The sequence below is a fragment of the Poeciliopsis prolifica genome, unplaced genomic scaffold (assembly GCF_027474105.1).
Source record: "Poeciliopsis prolifica strain line A6 unplaced genomic scaffold, Auburn_PproV2 SCAFFOLD032, whole genome shotgun sequence".
NCBI classification, from domain to species: Eukaryota; Metazoa; Chordata; class Actinopteri; order Cyprinodontiformes; family Poeciliidae; genus Poeciliopsis; species Poeciliopsis prolifica.
The window spans coordinates 2,568,854-2,590,105 of NW_026562407.1; the positions used below are offsets into that span (position 1 = coordinate 2,568,854).

General features: G+C 39.6%; 1 protein-coding gene and 2 non-coding genes across 3 annotated transcripts; all 3 read right to left on the reverse strand.

The window, feature by feature from the left end:
* Positions 1-8,378: 8,378 nt before the first annotated feature.
* On the reverse strand, positions 8,379-13,471 carry snx15 (sorting nexin 15). The gene is made up of 7 exons (XM_055051152.1): positions 13,276-13,471; positions 12,454-12,610; positions 11,662-11,777; positions 10,869-11,148; positions 10,615-10,788; positions 10,329-10,526; positions 8,379-8,916 (listed from the first exon to the last, which is right to left on the reverse strand). The coding sequence occupies exons 1-7, from the start codon at positions 13,372-13,374 to the stop codon at positions 8,783-8,785; spliced, it is 1,158 nt and encodes a 385-aa protein (XP_054907127.1). The 5' UTR covers positions 13,375-13,471; the 3' UTR covers positions 8,379-8,782.
* trnal-aag (transfer RNA leucine (anticodon AAG)) lies at positions 9,037-9,118 on the reverse strand. Its single transcript has one exon. It is a non-coding gene; the product is annotated as a tRNA-Leu (tRNA).
* Positions 13,472-15,009: 1,538 nt separating the features above from the next.
* On the reverse strand, positions 15,010-15,081 carry trnam-cau (transfer RNA methionine (anticodon CAU)). Its single transcript has one exon. It is a non-coding gene; the product is annotated as a tRNA-Met (tRNA).
* Positions 15,082-21,252: the final 6,171 nt, after the last annotated feature.

The following is a 21,252-nucleotide window of genomic DNA, read 5'->3' on the forward strand; positions in this document are numbered from 1 at the left end:
ATATTATAATATCAGTATAATGAGATTATAATGAGTTAGGATCTCATTATAATATAATTATAATGACATTATAATGAGACAGTATCTCATTATAATCTCATTATAATGTTATAGGTACTATAACATTATATTTTAATCTCATTATAATGACAGCGTAATGAGATAAAAATATAATGTTATAATGAGGTTATTATTGTCCCATTGTGAGATAATTATAATGACCAAACCTCTAAACATGAACAATTATTAAAAGACCTAACTACTAACTAAGTTTAACATTAACAATTATTAAAAGACCTAACTACTAACTAAGTTTAACATTAACAATTATAAAAAGACCTAACTACTAACTAAGTTTAACATTAACAATTATTAAAAGACCTAACTACTAACTAAGTTTAACATTAACAATTATAAAAAGACCTACTAACTAAGTTTAACATTAACAATTATAAAAAGACCTAACTACTAAGTTTAACACTAACAATTATAAAAAGACCTACTAAGTTTAACATTAACAATTATAAAAAGACCTAACTACTGAACATTAACAATTATAAAAAGACCTAACTACTAAGTTTAACATGAACTAACTACTAAGTTTAACATTAACAATTATAAAAAGACCTAACTACTAAGTTTAACACTAACAATTATAAAAAGACCTAACTACTAACTATAAAAAACCCTAACTACTAACTAAGTTTAACATGAACTAACTACTAAGTTAAAAAGAGCTAACTATTCTAATTTTTCCTAAATTTTTGGCTGGTCAAAGAGGCTGTAATTCACTCCGATCCACATTTAAAACCCCTGCTGGCTTTTTCTCTGAAGGCTTTTTGTTGCTTACTTAAAAGCCTTTTTAATCAAAATCAGCGGATTCCACTGAATAGTCTGAAGATGGTTCCTGATAGATGAGATGATATTTTTCCCAAATATTGGCGTCTCGGACTCGAGGAGGAGCAGGATGTTGTCGGCCTGCCTGTTCTCCTTCAGCAGGTCTCTGAAAATGGCCTCGCCTCGCCGTTCGATGCATTCTGGGCTCATTCTGAGGATTCTGGGTTCTGTTTCAATCCAGAGTTTTTCACAGGGACGATCAACAACGGCTTTAAGGTTTTCTGTGGGGTAACAACTCTGTCCCGATTTCTCGGTGATCCTCTGGATCAGATCGCTGACGAGGCCATTTTTCAGATTTTTGTCTCCTCACTGATGGCCTCTGATCCACTTTCTGCACCTAAAAATTGTCAATTAATCTGATCTGTGGAACAAAGTTTTGTGTCTCTGCCACAGAACCTTCTGGAAACATCTTCCTGTCCTCAACATGGACGCTCTGCGTTGGCGTCTCTTGTTGTGGACAGGTCTGTGGGGCGTTCAGTGGAGTCACCTTTGCTGAATGTTTCAGTGCAAATTTCCTGAAGAAGCTCTTGATGTTCCCCATCATAACTTTGAGCTTTGATTTTGGCTCAGCAGTCGTCTTCTCAGTCTCTTTTGCTCTGTCTTCAGGCTCTTCAGGCTCTTCAGGCTCTTTAGGCTCTTTAGGCTCTTCAGGCTCTTCAGGCTCTTCAGGCTCTTTAGGCTCTTTAGGCTCTTTAGGCTCTTCAGGCTCTTCAGGCTCTTTAGGCCCTTCAGGCTCTTCAGGCTGAACTGGGTTGTTGACAGTTCCTGTCTCAGGTTCCTCATTGGGTGGATGCAGTCTATCCATGAGGTCCTTAATGATTGACATCGATTCCTCAACCATATACCTGACTACGGCTTTCAGAGGTCCCTGGTCGGCATGATTCCTTGGAGGATCATCTGAGTCGGAGTCCAGGCTGTGATAGATTTGATGTAACAGATATTTCACGATTAGCCGGTTTAAATACTCCGCGTGGTCAGAGCGGTATTCTCCACCGACGCCCATAATTTCAACAAAGGTCTCTGGCACTTTGTTCCCCACGGCCGCCTCCAAGGACTCGATAGTAAATAGTTGTTTGTGGAGATTTCTCAGAACGTTGGATGTAAATATTTCTAAGATCTCTCCACAAATGTCCCCCAGAGTGCAGCTGGTGCTGGGTGCTGGGTTCCCAGCCTCCAGCCTCAGCCACTCCTCTGGGGTCATGTTGATGAAGAGGCGGTCGACCACGGCCTCCAGGGCTTCCACGGTTACAGTCTCTACAGGTGCAGAACTGCTGGCCATGATTCCTCTGTTGGTGAGTTCAGCTGCTAAAATACTGGAACAGGAGATCTGAGCTTTACCACGAACAAGTGCAAAGTGACGATGGAGATCAAGAATGAGCAACTATAGAGCCTGCTATGACGTCAGTCCACACGTCATAAGCATCAAAGCTCCCCCGAACTACAGTCTTATGTCTTGACGTAACAAGTCACGTTGCATCAGCAGCGTCTCTACTGCGCATGTCTCCTCCAGACTATCTATTTCTATGTACAGTTGGGCTGCGGCGTCTGCAGCCATCAGGTTTCCTTTCAGCGCCTGGTTTGTGCAGCTCACACTGCTTCCGGTTCAACCCGCTGCTGGTTCATTTCTCACGGTTTATAGTTTGTCTTCATGGATGCAGCTGCATCTTCAGTTTCCTCTGGTTGGGACCAAAATAGGAAGAAACTATTTGTCCTTTTCCCGTAACTATGAACTGCGGTTTATTGATTTCGATGAAACATAAACTGTAGGAAAATCCTGCTCTGGTGTCCTTATTGTTCACCAAGTTGGTCTCATTTAGAGAAACTCTGCTTCCTGAGAGCTGATGATTTTACCGTGAATAAAACCGCTTTATTATCGCTAGTTAGTAATAGCGATGTTTCACCTGCATTTAATCATTTGGGTTCATTAAGACAGAAAGAGATGCGAGTTAGAATCACTGATTTTATCAGGCTGTGATCAACAGTGAACTGACTGACGCCATGCTAATGCTAATGCTAATGCGAAACCTGTTCGTTCAGCAGCGACCCATAAACGCAAACCTGTTTGTTTTGGTCCATCACTGTTCTGAGGTTCCGGTCGGTCCATCACTGTTCTGAGGTTCCTGTCGGGTCCATCACTGTTCTGAGGTTCTGGTCGGGTCCATCACTGTTCTGAGGTTCCTGTCGGGTCCATCACTGTTCTGAGGTTCCGGTCGGGTCCATCACTGTTCTGAGGTTCCGGTCGGGTCCATCATTGTTCTGAGGTTCCGGTCGGGTCCATCACTGTTCTGAGGTTCTGGTCGGGTCCATCACTGTTCTGAGGTTCCGGTCGGGTTCTCTCAGGTCAGGAGTTCTGCTTTGTCCGGTAGTTTTGTGTTTCTCTTGAAAAGACTAGAGGAACCAACAAGCTTCTGGCTGAATATTTGTCCAATCTCATTTTTTAAATCGATCGGGTTCCTGGTACAGAAAGCAGTTTTGAACACATCTTCAATGTAACTTGGTGTCCAATTAAAACATCCAGTTATGTTCAAAGTTGATAATTTCACCCAAATCTGTGTAATGAACCAACCCCACATCATAATCATGCCACCACCATGCCTGACAGTTTCTTTTTCTTATGTTTGAAAGATTCACCTTAAAGCTGCAGTATGAAATTGTTTAAAAAATATTTTTTACATATTTGTGGAAACTGTCACTATGTTGTAATAAATAAGCCCTTTTCCCAGTGCTAACCAATCAGAGCTAGGAGGCGGGTCTTAACGCTGTCAATCACCCTCTGTGTGCCTGTCTGATTATAAAATTACAAAACCAGTTTTGATGGGAGTTCAGGACAGAAATCTGCAACCAGTGGCTTCAGAGAAAAATATTGCTCTTAAATCCCTCCATGTTGGTTCTCTGTGCAAAAATTATACTTTAATGAACATGAGATGACACTCCCACAGCTGTATTTCACAGTTCTGCTCTTCCCCTTTTTCTTCCTCATGTAACAATTGCCATTAAGGCCAAACAAATTAGTTTTAGTTTTCGAGTGTTTTCACATCCGATAGTCCACAAGACTGGGTTTGATTGGGGACCAACGTTGCAACATTTGTTACATTTTTGCTGCTATGGTTCATTTTCACTGCACTGTCAAATGAACCAAACCTTCTGAGCAACCTGTTCCCCTCCTCGCCTGTGGTGGCGCTGCACCAAGTACCACTGAAGGAAACGACATGAAAACACTTGAAGAGGTCAAGCATTCAGCTTCCTTCTTTGAGAAATATCAATTAAAATGGATTAGCGTTGGATTTTATTTTGGGAAAAGAACATGAACCATGTTCCCCACTAGCGATATCCTAGCGCATTTGTTTATGTTGCATTTACCCAGAATGCCCTGCGCTGTAGTCCACTTCCTGTTTCCAGTCCGCTTGGCCTTTGTACGCATTCAAACGGCAGCAGAGTTCACCTGACCCAAAGTGAAACAATCCCTCCATGTTGGGAGGGATTGTAAACCGTTTGTTTTTTTAATCCGCAAACAAACGAACCAGAGTTTGATTAAACTGTGTTGGTGTGAATAAAAGTTTAATCAGATTTACATTTGCAAAGTGTCGTCTGGAGTCTACATTAGGAGAAATGGCTTCTTCGTCAGTAAAGTTGTCTCACTGCTTTTTACGCCTCCAGCCAGCATCTTGTTTATTAGTTAGTATTTTCAGTGTTTTTATATAAAGTTATAAAATACTTCAGATCGTAATAGCCTTAAATCAACATCAAGCCCCACAGCAACAACCCAACAGACCCTGGGAGTGTGAAAACAAACGTCAAGCCTGTCTGTAAGAGAGAGTCGGGCCGCCACAGAGCCCTGGGCTGACAGAAAATAGACAACGAGTGTGTTTTATGTGAGTGTGTGAGAGCGAGAGATGAGGCGGGGGGAGACAAAAGTGTGCTGGAATAGCTGGGGGCAAGGTGACAGAGAGAGAAACGACTGGACAGGGAGGGATAACAAGCTCACAGAGGAGGGGTGTGTATGTGGGTGTGTGTGTGTGGGTGGGTGGGTGTGTGTGGGTGTGTGTGTGTGTGTATGTAGTGGAATAAAAACAAGGAGGATGGGTTGAGAGGGGAGAAGAAGAAGTAGTTGATGGAACGAAAACAAAAACAGAGAGAAAGCAGGTGTGCTGTTTGCCTCAACCCAGTGGCCATTTAGGTCATAACGGCCCAAGCGAGAGCGAGTGTGTGTGTGCGTGTGAGTGTGTGTGTGTGAAGCGAGTTTCCCAGAGCACGTTGGAGAGCGGGCTCGGTTCAGAGGTTGGAGAAGCAGTTTTTGTAGCCGTGAGGACTCGTACACCCTCATCCGCACCCACATATGCTCATTTTTCTCCTGCACACCCACAGCCGCCCCTTCTGTGTCACACTTAATGTGACTCTAAATTATGCACTGATACACACATCTGTGTCTTTTGATCTCACACACACATGTGGAGGAAAGCCATTATGCTCTCAGGCTGGAGTGTTTGAATGGTATAATTGCAGTGACCAGTGAGGAGAAAGAGACAGAGGGAGGAGGGATGGAAAGAGGGATGATAGAAAAGAGAGGCGAGTGCTGACACTCTCAGCATGCTAATGTTGCGCGGCTGTTAGCCCCCACTCCCTCCTCACCTCCGTCTCTTTGTTTCTGTCTCTTTCTGCATTTCACAGGTGGAGCACCAGAACGAGGGAAGTGGAGATGGATTGAAAGGTAGAGAGAAAGAGGGATGTATAACAGGATGCAGGAGAGTTATCGCTCTTTCTCTGCCATCCCTCCATCCTCTTCAAGCACCCCACAGTGGTCAAAACAAAGCCAAAGAGAGAGACGGAGAGAGGAAGAGGGATGGTCTGCTATTTTCCACCCTGTTAACAATGGAAGGATCATCTCTGCTTATCCTCTAATCTCATCCCTTCGTTTTTTCCTCTCCTCCAGCGTTTGTTGTCTCTCTTTCTCCATGACCCCTCGTTTTCTCATCTGATTGGGGAAATGGTCACCCCTCCATCTGTTTCCAGTCCTCCTTTCATCCCCCGTCTCTCCAGAGGAGGGATTCTGCTGTTTGCTTTCTCTTTTCTGCATCCCATCCTCTCTCTCTCCACTCTTTGATGCCAAACCAACAACTTTCCATCCATACTGAAACGACAGAAAAAATTTACTTTTATGCAAAACAATGCGTTTGATTATCTCTCTTAGGTGTTTCCGTGCTTTAGTTCTCACTAATGAGATGAAGTTACAGCTGCAAGTCGTTAGCAGGGTTTCTAAAGGTTTCAGCAACAAAGATTTAAGACTTTTTAAGACGATGATGAAAGAAATTTAAGACTTTTATCTCCGTAGAAATGTATAAACTTTGTTCATCTAACTGGTGATTAATTTGCACTTACCCTTGAATGGCTTCTGAAGGTTTCAGCAAATCATATTCAAGACTTTTTAAGACTATTACGAATTAAATGTAAGACTTTTATCTTCACAGAAATGTGCAAACTTCATCCATCAAACTCATTTTTGTTTTTGGGCCAAATCAAGATCATTCTGGCCAGTTGTGCCTGAATGTATTGATAAAACCTGTTCACAAACTGTTAAAATACAATAATTAAATAATATTGAACATATTTTCAGTCCCTCCAGGATTTTACAATTGTTTTGTAATTTAAAAAAAAATAAAAAATGAAAGCATTTATGGAAATATTTGTGACATTTGCACTTATTTACGACAGCAAATGCGACCTTTTATCACTCTGTAGATCATGGATTATCATCTCACATCAATTAAGTTTGAAGCAGCTGTTTAGTACAAGAAAGAAATTTCTTAACAATTTTTGACTGCAATAAAATCCCAATTATTCCCGCAAAAAAGTGCATGAATTTTCACGATAATTGCAAATTTCCAGTGCATGCTGGTCCTTTACCAGTCCCTGCACTTACAGAAAATGGACCCATAGTTCTTTCTGTCTTAGAAAAAAACAAAACTAAAAAATTAATAAAATCAACAACTATTTACCTACAAATAAACTAATACAAAAAATATAAAGTAAACTAAAAATAAACTAACAAAATTCAAATTGATAAAAATAAATAATAAAAAATAGAAAAAAAATTATTCTAGTAAGGTGACGATATTAAAGGTTCACTAACTTTTTAAAACAAGTTGAAGACATTTGAAAGCTTTTAAACAAAGATAGAAAGTTCAAACAATCATGATTATGTGGAGTAAATTACCTCTGCAGCAAGATGCATGTTTATTATTAAAACCAGCAGCTGTTTTCTTCTGTTTCTCTCTCCAGTACAGAGCGCGTTTTAACCTTAAAATGAGCAGCAGCGCCCCTCACAGGAATGTAATAGGTACTACAACAAATCCACCAGACGCCTCACTAAACACTGTAAGGATTAAAAGTTTTAGATGTACAATGTAATCCCATAATCAAAAGCAAAATGTTTCAGTGAAAGTTGAAATAAAAATATTTGTCACTGGGATTTATTTTTCAAGTCAACTTCTGTTTAATGTGTTAAATTTAAATATTGAAACCTTTTTGACTCAAATCCTGTTATTTATAGCAGAAAATTAATTTGTTCAGTCAAGCCCAAAATAATTGAAAAACTTGGTGCTTTTCTTAAATGATTTGGCAATGGTTGAATTTAAGTTTTGCATCTTCTAAGAAAAAAAATTAACTATTTTATAAGCTTGATTTCAGTTTAATTTTCTTTACTCTTGGCTCAATGATTTTGGCCCAAAAATGTCTGGACACTCTTAGCTTCAGTCACCAAAAGCAAAAAAAAAAAATTATGTTTAATATTTATAATTCACAAAATTGTGCTGTTCTTTTTTGTTGTGGAGCTACACTGAACATTTGCTTGGCAACAATAAAACCTGAAGTTTTTCATAAGCTGTCAACGTTTTATCAACCCCTGTGTTCGGGAAACCTGTTTTTCCAGAACACGAAACGGAAACGAAAGGATTTCTGATCACATTTCTTTACTTTCAGACAGCTATGACGCGTAACGGTGACAACCAGGTATCGTTTTCCTGCAGCTTGGAGCAGCAGATTAGCTTCTCAAAGCTCAGACAGCAGCTGAATGACGTCATTGTTGTAGTTTTGTTGCCTTCATTCTGATTCGTTTAGTTTTTTTGATTGAGTCACTGAATGTTTGGTTAAATATTCCCTCAAGGTTTTTTTGTTTTGTTTTTTTTCTTGATGTTGTGAAGCTGGAATGATTTTCCTTTATTTTACTTTCTTCTGTCTCAACAAAACTGCCATTAAGGTGCGTAACCACGACCACCGGGTGTTGTTTGTTTGTAATATGTGGATAAGCTGATTACTATCGCAAAAGCGCAAATAACACCTGAACTTTGGCCTCCTGGATGCAGAGCAGGAGAAAACCGAACCGTCTTCTCACGTCCCCGACTCCAACATCCTTCTGCCCGGCTTTCTAACCGCACGGCGAGCAGCAAAAGCAAATGATCAGCACCACGTCGTTGAAGATTCTTGGATAAAACAACATTTAATTTTCCTTTTGGGATAAATAGAGTCAAATATTTTTTACTCAACTTGAAACGTTTTTCTTTTATTACATTAAAATCAGATTTATTAACAAAACATTGTGCAAAATGCAAAGCCACTGATGTACAGAAATGTTAACATCAATGATATAAAAAGAACAAACAGAGGAAATATCCGTCCATAAACTTAAAGACTTTGTTTTGTAGATTAGATATCTGAGTTCCCAGTGCGCCGAGCGTCATTACTGGAGCATTAGCCACCAGATGGTTTGTTACTGGGAATGGAAACTGGTTTAGGATTCTTACTGTGGCTGTGAAACCTGTTAACACTTCATGAGCGCCTCGAACCTGAGCTTACTTTGCCTTTAAGCCGTCTTTGTGTGTGAAGTGTGTGTCTACGGGTCCTGTGTGTGTGTGTGAGCAGCTGTGTGACCCGGTGAAGCGTGCTGATCCACCAGCATCTCGGCGTGCTTCAGGTACTGGGCCGTCCTCCTCATCACAGACTCCCTGCGGTCCGGATCTGGGTCTCCTGCAGAACATAAAAACATAAAAAGTCTCATCAAACGTCACATCCTGTGCTCTGATTGTAGCTTTTTAAATGTACTTTGAGGTCACATTGCAGCTGAGAAGGGACAAAACAAAAAACTCCTGGCAGCGGTGGGATTCGAACCCACGCCCCCGAAGAGACTGGAGCCTTAATCCAGCGCCTTAGACCGCTCGGCCACGCTACCACATCTGCTGCTAGCTCAGTGTCAGAAACTACACTGCAGGTGGGAGGAGCCAACGATTCACTGCTGAGTTGTTGCATGTTGTAATGTTTTAGACGCCATTTTGTTTATTTGTTTGATTTGTATCTCACTATAAGCCAAACTATAAGCTTATTTATATAAGCAAGAGGAGCAGCAACACATATTTTATTTTTACTTCCAGCTTGATGTAAACCAACACCTGCAGAGAAGCTATTATAAATTTAGCACCACAGACACCAGGCATGGATCAATACATCATTCACTAAAAAGGCTGATTAAGCACTTACTGTACACATACAAGGTAAGCATTTCACTTAACATATTCCCTCATTGGTGACATGGTTCTTTGCTGCAAGAAAATCCAGAGTTAGAGCCTCAATCTTGAATGGAGTTTGCATGTTCTCCCCATGCAACGTGCGGCTTACTGTGAAGAACTGGCCGTATGCGCACAACAGTTGAAAACAGAAAGAAATGAAACCAAATATATATATTTGTCTCAATAAGATGGAATACCACCAACAAGCTAATTTATTTCACTAATTCAAATAATAAGGTCAGCTCTGCCTGAAGACATTTAGTCTTTTTATTCAAATAAGCTACAGCTGGCCAACTCAACATTTACACCAGCACGGGAAAATGACTACAAACAAATGCACAATTATACACTTTGAAAAGCAGAAGTGGAGCGTCCTGCACAACCAACTACATTGCAGCAACATCTGTATTTTATGTTTTCTCCTACATATTATGATGTTTCTAAGTTATTTAAGTGCCCAAAGGTCTGTATTATCATTATTATTATTATTGTTTTCATTTTTTTTGGACGGTAAGTCAACAACCAAACAAGTAAAATTTGCTGACCAAACTTGCCGGAGCTCTGCTAGGGTTGCAGGGTACTGAGGCTGGGATTGCTAGGTAACAGAGCAGTGCCTGGTGAATTGTAACGTTACATTTTAAAACAATGGCAGCTTTTTCTAAGCGATTGGGTTGTTTTTAGAATCAGTAGAAACTCAAACAAAAGAACAAAAACTTGAAAAAGTAAATTTTGCATATTAGGATCCCGGTAAAAAGCTCAAAACTGTTTCTTTTGCACAGTTTAGTGTAAAATTTGCACTATACTCTGCATGTTTTACAGCTTTGGTGAAACTAAACATGATGAAAATTAACTGGTTTGACTGGTCTTTTGTGTTACCCTGCACTCCAGTGATCAGTATGTCCACTGCTGTCCTGTAGCCACGAATGGCAGAACCAAACTCGCCCTCCTTCTCCCGCTCCATGGCGGCCGTCAGCTCATTGGCCGCCTGGTTCAAGTAACCGGCGTCTCCTCCAATCAGACTGGCCGGCGGCAGCGAGAAGAGTTCAGAGTGATCACTCGAGAAATCTGACCTTTCTGAAACAGAACAGAAATAAACAATCGATTTATAATTCACGGTGAGGACTATTGCTGCCAGCAGTTTATATTGTGTGGTTGAACCCACCTTGTTTATAGCAGGGATCGAAGACAGCCAGGTCATTTTCAGACAGAGGAAGAGGAACTTCCTCCTTTGGAGACGGGACTTGCTCTTCGACCACCGAGTCAAACAATGAATCGAATTCCTCCTGCGTCTCCTCCGACTGCTGGAGTCTCGTTAGAGACAGCTCAGGAGACGACGCTGAAGATGGAAACATGAACCGAAATGATGACAAAGACATAAATAAACCAGAAACAACAAGCAGATCGTTAGATTTAAACCTCGGTCATCCAGTTCTGCGTCGTCAAGATCCTCCTGTTCTTCTTCTGTCGGAGTTCCTCCGACCTCGATGTAGGCCTCAGCCGCCACCTCTGGCTCCCCGACCTCCAAGCTGATGTTGGTGCCCAGGTCTTGAGGTAAAGTGGGCGCCTCCCTGCCCTCCTCCTCTTCGGCGGGTTCACAGTCTGAGGCCCTCCTCTTCGGCAGGGGGATGAGAGGAGGAGGCAGAGGCCCGGCCGAGGACGCTGGGGACGGATCCAGAGGTCTGCTGACTTCCCCACCCTAACATTCATTAATTTATGTTTCATTTTATTCTTTTGCAGTTTAAATTAACATGAACAATGTTTGGAATGAAAAAAAATCTTATATCTCAAAAGTGAATTTTTCTACCATAAGTAACTAAACATCAATCAACCATCCATATATGTAGCTAATAATGACAAAGAACAAAACTTTACCAAATCAATAAAATTCAGCAAACCTTGATAGTATATTTTACCATTTTTTTTAACTAAACATTTATCTGCTCTGTTTTCTTTAGACAGAATGCTCCATAAATAGAAAAAATGTTCCACTTTTTTAGTTCTGACTTTCTTTGTTTTTAAATATTTCTAGTCCTCTATACATGCTATCTATTTCAATAAATCTTTTTTTGAAAACATGCTGGAAATAAACTGTTATGTATCTTATTTGCAGAATATAATATTCCATCACGTTGTGAAATGTCATTAATTTTAACGAAGAACAATGAATTGAGATGAAACAAAAAATATAACTTTAGCAGTTTGTCCTCACCCTGAAGAAGTCCTTTAATTGTGGGCTGTTGTATAGTGCAGGTATAGTGGTAGTGAACAGAAGCATGCTCTCTGCTGCCTTCCTCCTCTCCTCAATCACAGCTTCATCAAACCTTCCTAAGATGAACACAACAAGTTGATAAAGTTGATTATGATGCTGAAAGTTTAATTGTTACTGGTTTTACTGGTGCTCTGGATAACCTGGAACAATAAACCAAAAAGACTGCAGTTTCACTTCAAATAAGCAAGTTGGACACAAACTGGTCTTCTAACAGAACAATAATCTTCAACGCAATTCAAAATTCATGGTGGATTAGATAAATCCGTCTCACATTTCGTTTCTGTAAGAACTTCAAACTCAACCTCTGATGAAAATTTCTGCACTATGATTAAAAGTCATGTCTGTACCAGGAACCACCGGGTAAAATGAACTGTACTGACTCCAAAGATCCAGCCAGAATTACGCCGAAAGCTTCAAGACGTGTGTCGATAAGGTGGAGGATCATTGAAGCAGACATGATTGAGGGAAGTATTTAAATAACTGAACTTTTATGGAAAAGGGAGAACCTGTGTTGCAGAAAAAAAAAAATCTTGTGCAGCTAATTCTTGTGTCAAAACGCTGTTTTAGTTGTCTGTTGTATGAGCATCCAACCCTGGAAAAAGGGCTATTTAATAAAAAATTATAAACCCAGAGATAAGAGAGAGGTGCGAGTGATAAAGTACACAAGTATTTACTAAAAATAAACACTAAACGTTCAAGACTACGTCTGAAGGAATCTTTTACGAATCATACCAAAAACTTGCGCACGTGGAAACACCGGAAACTCCTCCTGCCTCCTGAACAGGTTCCTGTGAGTGTAGGACAGCTCTCCGTGGAGCTTCTTCAGCTCGGAGAACCTCTTCCACACCACCACCTCCTTCACATCATCCGGGTGACGCTTGGACACAAACTGCAAGGGTGAGAAGTTAAAATAGATTGGTTCCAGCTAATCCGAGTTTTGAGCATGTTATTCTGTCTGCAGAGATCATCTGAGCTGAATAAATCCTTTTTGAACGGGCATTAAAGTGGTCATAAGGCTGCTGGAGCACATGAACAGCATCACATGTCCTGTTTCACTCCAGCACCCAAAGTACCTCAACCTCAAATAAAACCCCCAGGGTGTATTTGTGTTTATATCTAGACATGCTCTCTGACTTTACAACATTTGCATGCTTGTTTTGTGTAGGAAATACAAACATATTTTATCTGTACGCAGAAGAACAGGTTCAGCTCACTGAATTTAAAATAACCTTTTGAAAATAACCTTTAGGTAGGAAATTGAACATACTTTTTATTAAGCTGTCATTCCAGCATAATTTTTTTTTTATTATTGATAGATTTATTATACTAATCATAAATGTAATTGTAAGAGGAAATCATCATAATGAGCAATAAATAAAGACGTATTTAATCTATTTAATGTGTTTCTTTTAGTCAATGAAGTGAGTGGGATTCATAAACTTTTCAATAATATTCTAATTTATTGAAATGCACTTGAGATATTCTCGGAACATGCACATCTGTTCAGTAACAGAAGTTATTTTTTATAAATGAAACAGGACAGTTGTAACTTACCCTGGCTGTCACTTTGTACTCCGTGTACCCCTTCTCGTGGTTCCGTGGGTCGGTCACGGAGAAGAACCGGTAGTATTCGTCTTTGGGTTTCCGTGACATTTCCGGAGATCAATTAAAACCAGAAACACGAGAGAGAACCGTGGGGGAACAGCCGCGGTGGGTTACTGTGTTGTGATTCTTCAGCCACTTATCTCTGTGGGCATTTCCTGGTTTGTGACGTACTTTCAGTGCGTGCTTGCGTGTGGAACGGCGGACGTCGCTTCACTTTTGTTGCCGTAGCAACGATTTGTCAGCGAGTCGGCCATATTGTGACTGGCAAGTTCACCGACGAGTGCGTATGAAAACAAGTCGTTAAATTTTAAGTACAGCTCTTTTTTATTATTATTAACTGCTTTATATTTTTTTAATTAAGTGCTTTAAATAGAGGACTTAAGACTGTGTTACAAATAATGGCGGCCTTTTAGTTTTTCTAGCTTTAAAACACGACGTGCATGAAATGAAATGATTTACAGAGAACCCACTGCGTTTAATTCAACCAGTAAAATGCGTTTAGGTCAGCTGTTTGGTTTTGTCTGAAAATGCAAAAAGGATGTGGACGTAAAAATAGTCGTACTTTTTCGATATTAGTTGCTTTATTGGCAGCTAAATTAAACCTTCTTTTTCATACATAACATTTTATTTATACACTCTCGAGGACAAATGAGCTTCATTTTGACGTTATTTCTTGTCTGCTTTAGAAAATTAACGTGATTATGTTCATGTCTTAGTCAGGCCTTCTACAAAAAAATAAATATTGAAACTTTATGAGGTAAAAATCAAGTTTTAGAAAAGGGTTTTTGAGGCCTTCCGATTGGGTATGTTGTTGCAGATAGTGCTACAACACAGAAAAAATGCTAAAAGAGATGATAAAGGAGGGAAAAAATCTACAAATGAAAGGCATTTAGAGAGCAGATGTGAGTTAGGTATTTATGTCAGTTTACCAGACAGCTATTTTTATTTATTGCAGAGTTAACCAGAATCAGCTTTCTTGAAAAAGAAAAAGTAATACGATCTGCAGTAATTATCAAGTTTGTGACTATACATAAATAAATTCAATGAAGTATTTGAGAATATGTACTTATAGATATTTAAAACTGACAAAACTGTAATCCCACCTCAAACCTCTTCAGATAGTAATGAGAGCTAAAATCCTCTAGGGGGTGCTATACAAAAAGCTATTGTGAAAGTAGAAAGAAAATAGGGATTGGAAATAAACCTTTTGTTTTTACATTTTCCTCGGTTAACTTCAATCATTTTTGCTACTTATCAAACATATGTAGCACATATAAAGAAGCTATAAATCAAGGAGGAACCTGAAAGTAGAAAACCAGACAGACATCTTCACAAGATTAACAACAGATGACTTCGTGTAACACCTATTAGCAGCATTTCCAGTATTTTCCTCAAATAAGAGGCTTATAAGTAAATTTAACCCTGTAAAATATGCATAACATCTTCATTATTAAAGCTTTTTCATGAGTGTTCATTGGCAGCAGACTGCAAGTCAAAGGTCAATGTTCATTACTGCAGCTGTTGCTCTCATTGCCTGTTAAATTGAAGGGAAAATATATAACAGACGTAAATGAGGTGAATGTTTAATCTAAAGTTGTCCAGCCGTCCGCCTGGTTTAGCATCATTGAATCTCCTTGGACAGAAGAGATTCTTTTAGATCCAACGTCACAAGTTTTCAGAAAATAGCAGAGGATGGTTTCGATCCATCGACCTCTGGGTTATGGGCCCAGCACGCTTCCGCTGCGCCACTCTGCTGCACGGTGGGTTGATGGAGGGAGGGAAAAGTGCTTGGTCACCGATGGGTGCTGCTTCACATTCAGTTCACAGTGAGGGGCTTCTTACGTAACGTGGAGCCATTGTTTGCTGGGCCGTTTCACAAAGAGGAGCTCAAAGGAGTTAGGAGGATTTAAAGAGGCTCAACACATGAATATCGAGTAAACCATTTACAGTTAGCAGTCTTCACTGTGTCTTACAAAAGGATTCATGCCCCTTGAATGTTTTTTACACTTTGTGACATTGCAACAAACTTCAAAGTAGTTTAATGGAATTTCACCAGTAAAACATAGTGCAGTAATATATAGCATGTTCTGCTCATTCAGCTTTCTAAATGTCAGTAATATTAAATTGACTTTTGTAGAAGATTAAAGACAAATACATAACACTCTTTTTAGGACACATATTCTTGTCCTGGCATTTCAGTTATTATCCGCTTTGAATCGGCATATGAGATAAAATCCCAACAAAATAAATTAATGTTTGTGCTTGTAGTGTCATAAAGTGGAAAAGTTTAAGAGGTATGAATATTTATCTGTTGAATATTCATATTTTTAAAGGGAATCTACAGATGTGGTGACCTAATGTTTTATTTTGAAAACAAATGCATAGATACAAGATTGCAAGAAGGGAAAAATCCAGATATATCAGCTGTGATGTCCAAAAAGAAAATTCAGCTGCAGTAGCCACTGTTCAACCCAAAGAGGGCAGCACCGACTCAGCGCTAGGTTAAATATTGTACAATTACATACATTATCAGAAAAATGTCTTCATTTACACAGAAACATTAAGAACCAATTCAGAAAGTTTATCTGAAAAAACAAACAAACAGTTTATCTGGGGTTTAGTTGGTCTTTAAATGGTTGTGTTGTTATTACAGCTCAAACACAAACAAACAGTGACAATAAAATGCTTCAGCCTTTGCTTGTTGTATGTAATTCAAACAAACCAACATGTATCTTTCAAGTCAGGAAGACCTTGATTACACAACTCTATGGGTTAATAAACACCTACAAGATGGAGATCATATCAGTGAGACATCAAGATTTGTACAACACAAGTCAAAAGTCCAGGATTAAATTATTGAGTACTTCACTCCCTGTTCTTATTTTAAATCAGAAATATGGATTGATTAGATCGTAAATGGGTCAAAACTTCTAGAACAGCGAAGCAAGTTTAGAAAATAAACACCTGAGCCTTTGTTCTGTGCTGAGACTAAAGTCGTTCATTGTTTCAGAGCCTGAAATCTGCATGCTGGGTGTCTGAGGGAACATGTTGGGTCTCTGAAACAATGAGATGAAAAACACCCATCCTCAGACTGACTGGTCTGAACTGGTCTGGGTTTGTTTTGCTGCGCTCTGCTTTCTCTTTTTTTCCTTTTTCCATCGAGCTCATGCCGTCTCGCAAAATAAACTCTCCCACAGAGGATCAGAGCTGGATTCATTGTGAGGCTGAATCTCTGCCTGTTTGTGCTTTTTAATCAACTTAAACACGTTCACTGAAAGCTGGAATGAAGCACTACTTACTCTCTCATTTTTATTTTTATCGTTTGTTCACTTTGACATTCAGATTGCACATTTTCATTTCTTTCACCAGTGGGATGTTTTGTCTTTGTTGAAGCTCCAGCCCTGACCCAGATGTCTTGTTTAACATACAGAGAACTGGAGAGAACAGGAATTACCAGCCTGCATGCATTTTTGAGCTCAAAGTTAAAATCCTGTAATTCCTTTCAAGCCACAAACAGAAATAACTGCATAATCTAACAGAGAACAACTCTAAACGCATGAACCGTACTCCCTTTCTTGGGATCAGGGCTCAGATAACATTAGTGGAAACACACACATATATTTATAGATCAATATTGTGTTAATGTCACTTTAATATTTGCTTCCTTCTCATCTCACAAACATGTTTACATCTCCTTCCTTCAGCTCTCACTGCACGCCCTTTCCCCTTATTTCTCTGGCTCCTTCACTCCGTCAAACTTCCTCTGACACGGCAAATTTCCTCTTCCCCTCATTTTTTACTGCCATGTTTCCTGCAGTTCAGTAGACCCCTGCCTGGAAAGAGGACTAACGCGAGTGAGAACGTTAGAATAGCCTGTTGGCTACTTTATATCTTGTCCCATGTGCTGCAGATCATCAGCACACTGTGTTCACATCAGGCAGCTCTGTTACAACCTGACTCTGCAAACACGTGAGCAGAGATAAAAAGAAAACCAGATGGAGCGGCTGAGTGAACACTGAGATGTTCATGACGAGTATCTGACTGTCTGGAGAATCTAGTGCTATAATACTGTTTGGGCTTTTTTGTGCGTTTTCTATTAGCTCTGTCTTGTTTCCGCTTCAGTACTTCCTTAGTGATTCTAGTTCATTATGTTTATGTCTTTTTTTACGATACCACTTTAGTTTAGTTGTTCTTTAGTGTTAGATTTATTTGTAGTTCCCCTTTGGACTTTCTCTCTCCCTCTCCTGCTCACACTTGGAACTGACTCATCAGCCCAGGTCTTTTGTTCTGCATTCAATCTCTCCATCTTGAAGCACTTCATTCTCAGTCACTCCTCACTGGATTCTCTCGTCTGTTCCTTCCCTTGGATTTATGGGTTTTGTTCTTTGGATTTAGTGGTTCATTATTAGTTTAGTGAGCCCTTTTTCTACTTTTTTTGTCTTTAAATCTTTTACTCCACTCAATGTTTTCTTGCCTGCTTCATTTGGGTCCATCTTCTAACACATTAAGATAAAAACCCTTGAACTCTCCCACATTTGGTCACATTTATTGGGCATAATAGTGTAGAGGAAGGAAAAAAAACAATTTTTTTCTTCTATACTTAAATCTGAAAAGTGTGACTTGTACCTATGTACTATATATGACCTCTGACTGATTCATCCTAACTCATCAATGTGCGGTGATTTTAGCTTTTCTACTGCAGTTCTGGTTGTATGTGTGGGAGTGTATCTATTAGTTAGTTAGTATTATATTTACAATTTAATATATTAACTGAAAGTGTGAAGATATGCCAGGACATGTATATAAGTTAGAAGGTTGCACGGTTGTTTATAAAAAAAGTATTTTATAAATTTGATTTATGAATTTGTACATACTTTTTAACATATAGGGCTTTTTTACATGGATTTGGAGGTTGTAAGATTAAACACATGAATATGCAGGCAGAAATGTTCTTGTGTTTTCTTACTGTATTTTGATTTATTATGCACTTTAATGCGTAGAAATGCCCAACCAGGAGCTGGTTGCTCTTTATGCAACCCATAAGTTACAGACTTGTTCTTTTCTGATTGTGTGCATTGTCTCTGTCAAATAAAGCAACAAATGAAGAATAATCAGAGTCATCGTCTTGCTGGAAGGCGAACTCTCCCCAGTAACTTTCACCAGCTTCCCTCTCAAGGAAAGGCCTCCCTAAAGAGTAATGCTATCATCATGTCTCTGTCGGGATGAACGGTCTGGTTGCTCAATATAAATTGAACTTCTTCCAGCATTTTTTGAAGAGCGGCTTATCTCTTCCCTTGTTTGCACAAAACTAATGTTTGTCCTGTCAACAGACTCTCACCTGAGCTGGTGATCTCTGCATCTCCTCCAGAGTTACTATTGGTCTGCTTCTGACTAAGTGGTTGGTCTGTAAATGGTTTTTTGGTCTTCATGATGCTTTATGCTCATTTATTTTCTCTAAAAACCTCTGTAGCTTTTACAGATGAGTCAGGTTTTTACCATTATGCTGAAGTCTGAAGGCAGATCTTCCTCATTTCCACTGAGTGGTATGCCACCGGTGACACTACATCCCCTCCAAGAGTGTCAAGTCTCACTCCAGCCAGATAATGTCTGGTTCGGTTCTAGCCAAGTTGGGAGTGTCGCCACTGACAGTTCATCAGCATGTGGACGTGAGGGGATTAATTTCTCTGAAATCTCTTGGTATGTTCGGTGTGGGTTACCCAGTCTGACTGACGCTGTACGGCCAACGAATGCAATGTTCTGCCAATCACTTGTACGCAATACCCGGTTTGCACCATCTCTGAGGCGGTTCCAAAACAATAGGAAGGAACTGAATAGGATATGCAGACAAATCTGGGGAAGAACTGAGCAAAAACAACGCCTGTAGACAGAGGCTTCATTCAGGATATTTCTTCTGCTATTTGGACTCACTGGGCAGGTGATGTGGCATCAGGCCAGTCAGATGACAATCGTAGTGGCGGTGGCTCAGTAGTATGTCTCGTGCTTGTTACGAGCAGCAATATTTTTCTGTACCCCTATCAATGGACTGTAGCATGAGACGGGAGAAGCTCCACCCTAACCTTATTGTACCATTATCCATTGACCTACAATTAAAGGAAGTTCAGGAATGGTGTGGTACGGGTCGGTTGTATGGGCCAATTTTACATTGGAAACGGACAAAGTGTTGTGTAGAACTGAACCAATCAGTAGAAATGAGATAAGTTACACTAGATTATATATCAGGGCATGAGGGTAAAGATGGTTGAACTCATTTCACCCTTTTCAAATATTTGCTTTTAAAAACTGTTAACCCTGCTCTAACCCTACCTCTAACTTTTGTTCCAGTATTTTTTTAATCCATTGTTCTTCTAATCTACTACTTTCTGTTGGTCTATTACAGATCATCCCAATAAACCAACCAAAGATGGACAAATTAGAAGAGTATGTGGAAACGTTTGGAAGGCAATGGGGCTGTGACATTTGCTCTGGGTTGAGACATTTGCCCTGGGTCAAGTCCTACATTTCTGCAGCTCAATGGGATCGTGAGACACTCTCTGAGGTCTGGCCCAATAACTTAGGTTAAAAGTTGCTGTGTCACAGTGTCCGAAATAGATAGGTGCAGGTTTTAGGCCAAGACCTAAATAGAAAGACTGACATTTGGTGAATGAGAAGCTAGAGTACAACTTTATATTTTTAGACCTCATGAATATATGGGTCAGCTCTGATTTATGTGACCTATAACATTACAGAGAAGGCGTGAAGAGAATCTGGGGTAAATTGAATACGAACACAGCAAGCCCTTACATGCAGAGGTGCAGTCACGTGAGAGCAGAGTAGGTAAGCTGGTTTCTGTCATTATCTGTGGCTTCACAAAGTTGTTGACTTGTTTTTAAATTGTAGAGACTGACTCAGAAATAACAGCCTGAGTGGTTAGGTACAGATCAAATACATAGTGTGAAGCAACAACGAGCTTGTGTTCCAAAAAAAACTGGAAAAAACCCCGTCTGTTTCTCATCTACAAACCTTAAACCTGATGGTAGTAATTCAAATGATTGTTGAGTTAAAAGTTATTTTTGCAGATAATGAAGCTCTGCAAATATTCAGGCAACAACCTTGTATTGTGAACAAAGCAAATAGCATGGAGGCCCCAATGGATTGTGAGCATGAAACTGTTGGGAGGTTTATTCTGAGGACTATGTTGTTCACAGAATAAACTGTTGAACTATGTTGTTCGGTTAAGGTCAGCAGCAGCTGGGAAATGTTTCAGACCAACAGCAGCCACAGGAGGAGGATGTTGTTTTTCAGATCAGATCGTTTAAATTACCTATAATGTAATACAGGCGACATTATGACTTCAGTCATCAGCAGAAATCAGATCAAATTCAAGGGGTTCACAGAGAAACAAAACAACAGCAAGGTGAAACTCAGACCTTTGAGATCAAAGAGCTGTTTTTATGCCTTTACCGAGAAAAGTCTGTGTAAATCCTATCCATTGTTAGGAGGCAGGAAAATAAACTAAAAATAGAGAACATGGCAGGTTTACATAAGCCTACAGCGTCTGTAAAAACAAAGAATCCCCCGTTACATTTCCTAATCTTCATTTGCGATCAGTGCCTTGCAAGTATTGAACTTGATTTGTATCCAAAGAAATCTTTTTATTATTTCATAAAGCACATTTAATGGGACTTATAGGTGAAAGTATTTTCACATTAATACATTTTTATTTTACCTGTTTACCTCTGCAAAGAAGTTTGAGCTCAATGAGTCTAGGATTCCCCATTACATTCAGGTTTAGACTTTAACTATGCCATCTAAATATGTAATTCTGCTTTAAAGTTGGGGATGGAAACCTTAGTTTATTCACTGATCTTGTCGATAAGGTTAATAGATTACACAAAACTGGATTCTTGTTTGAGAAAACATTCTTTT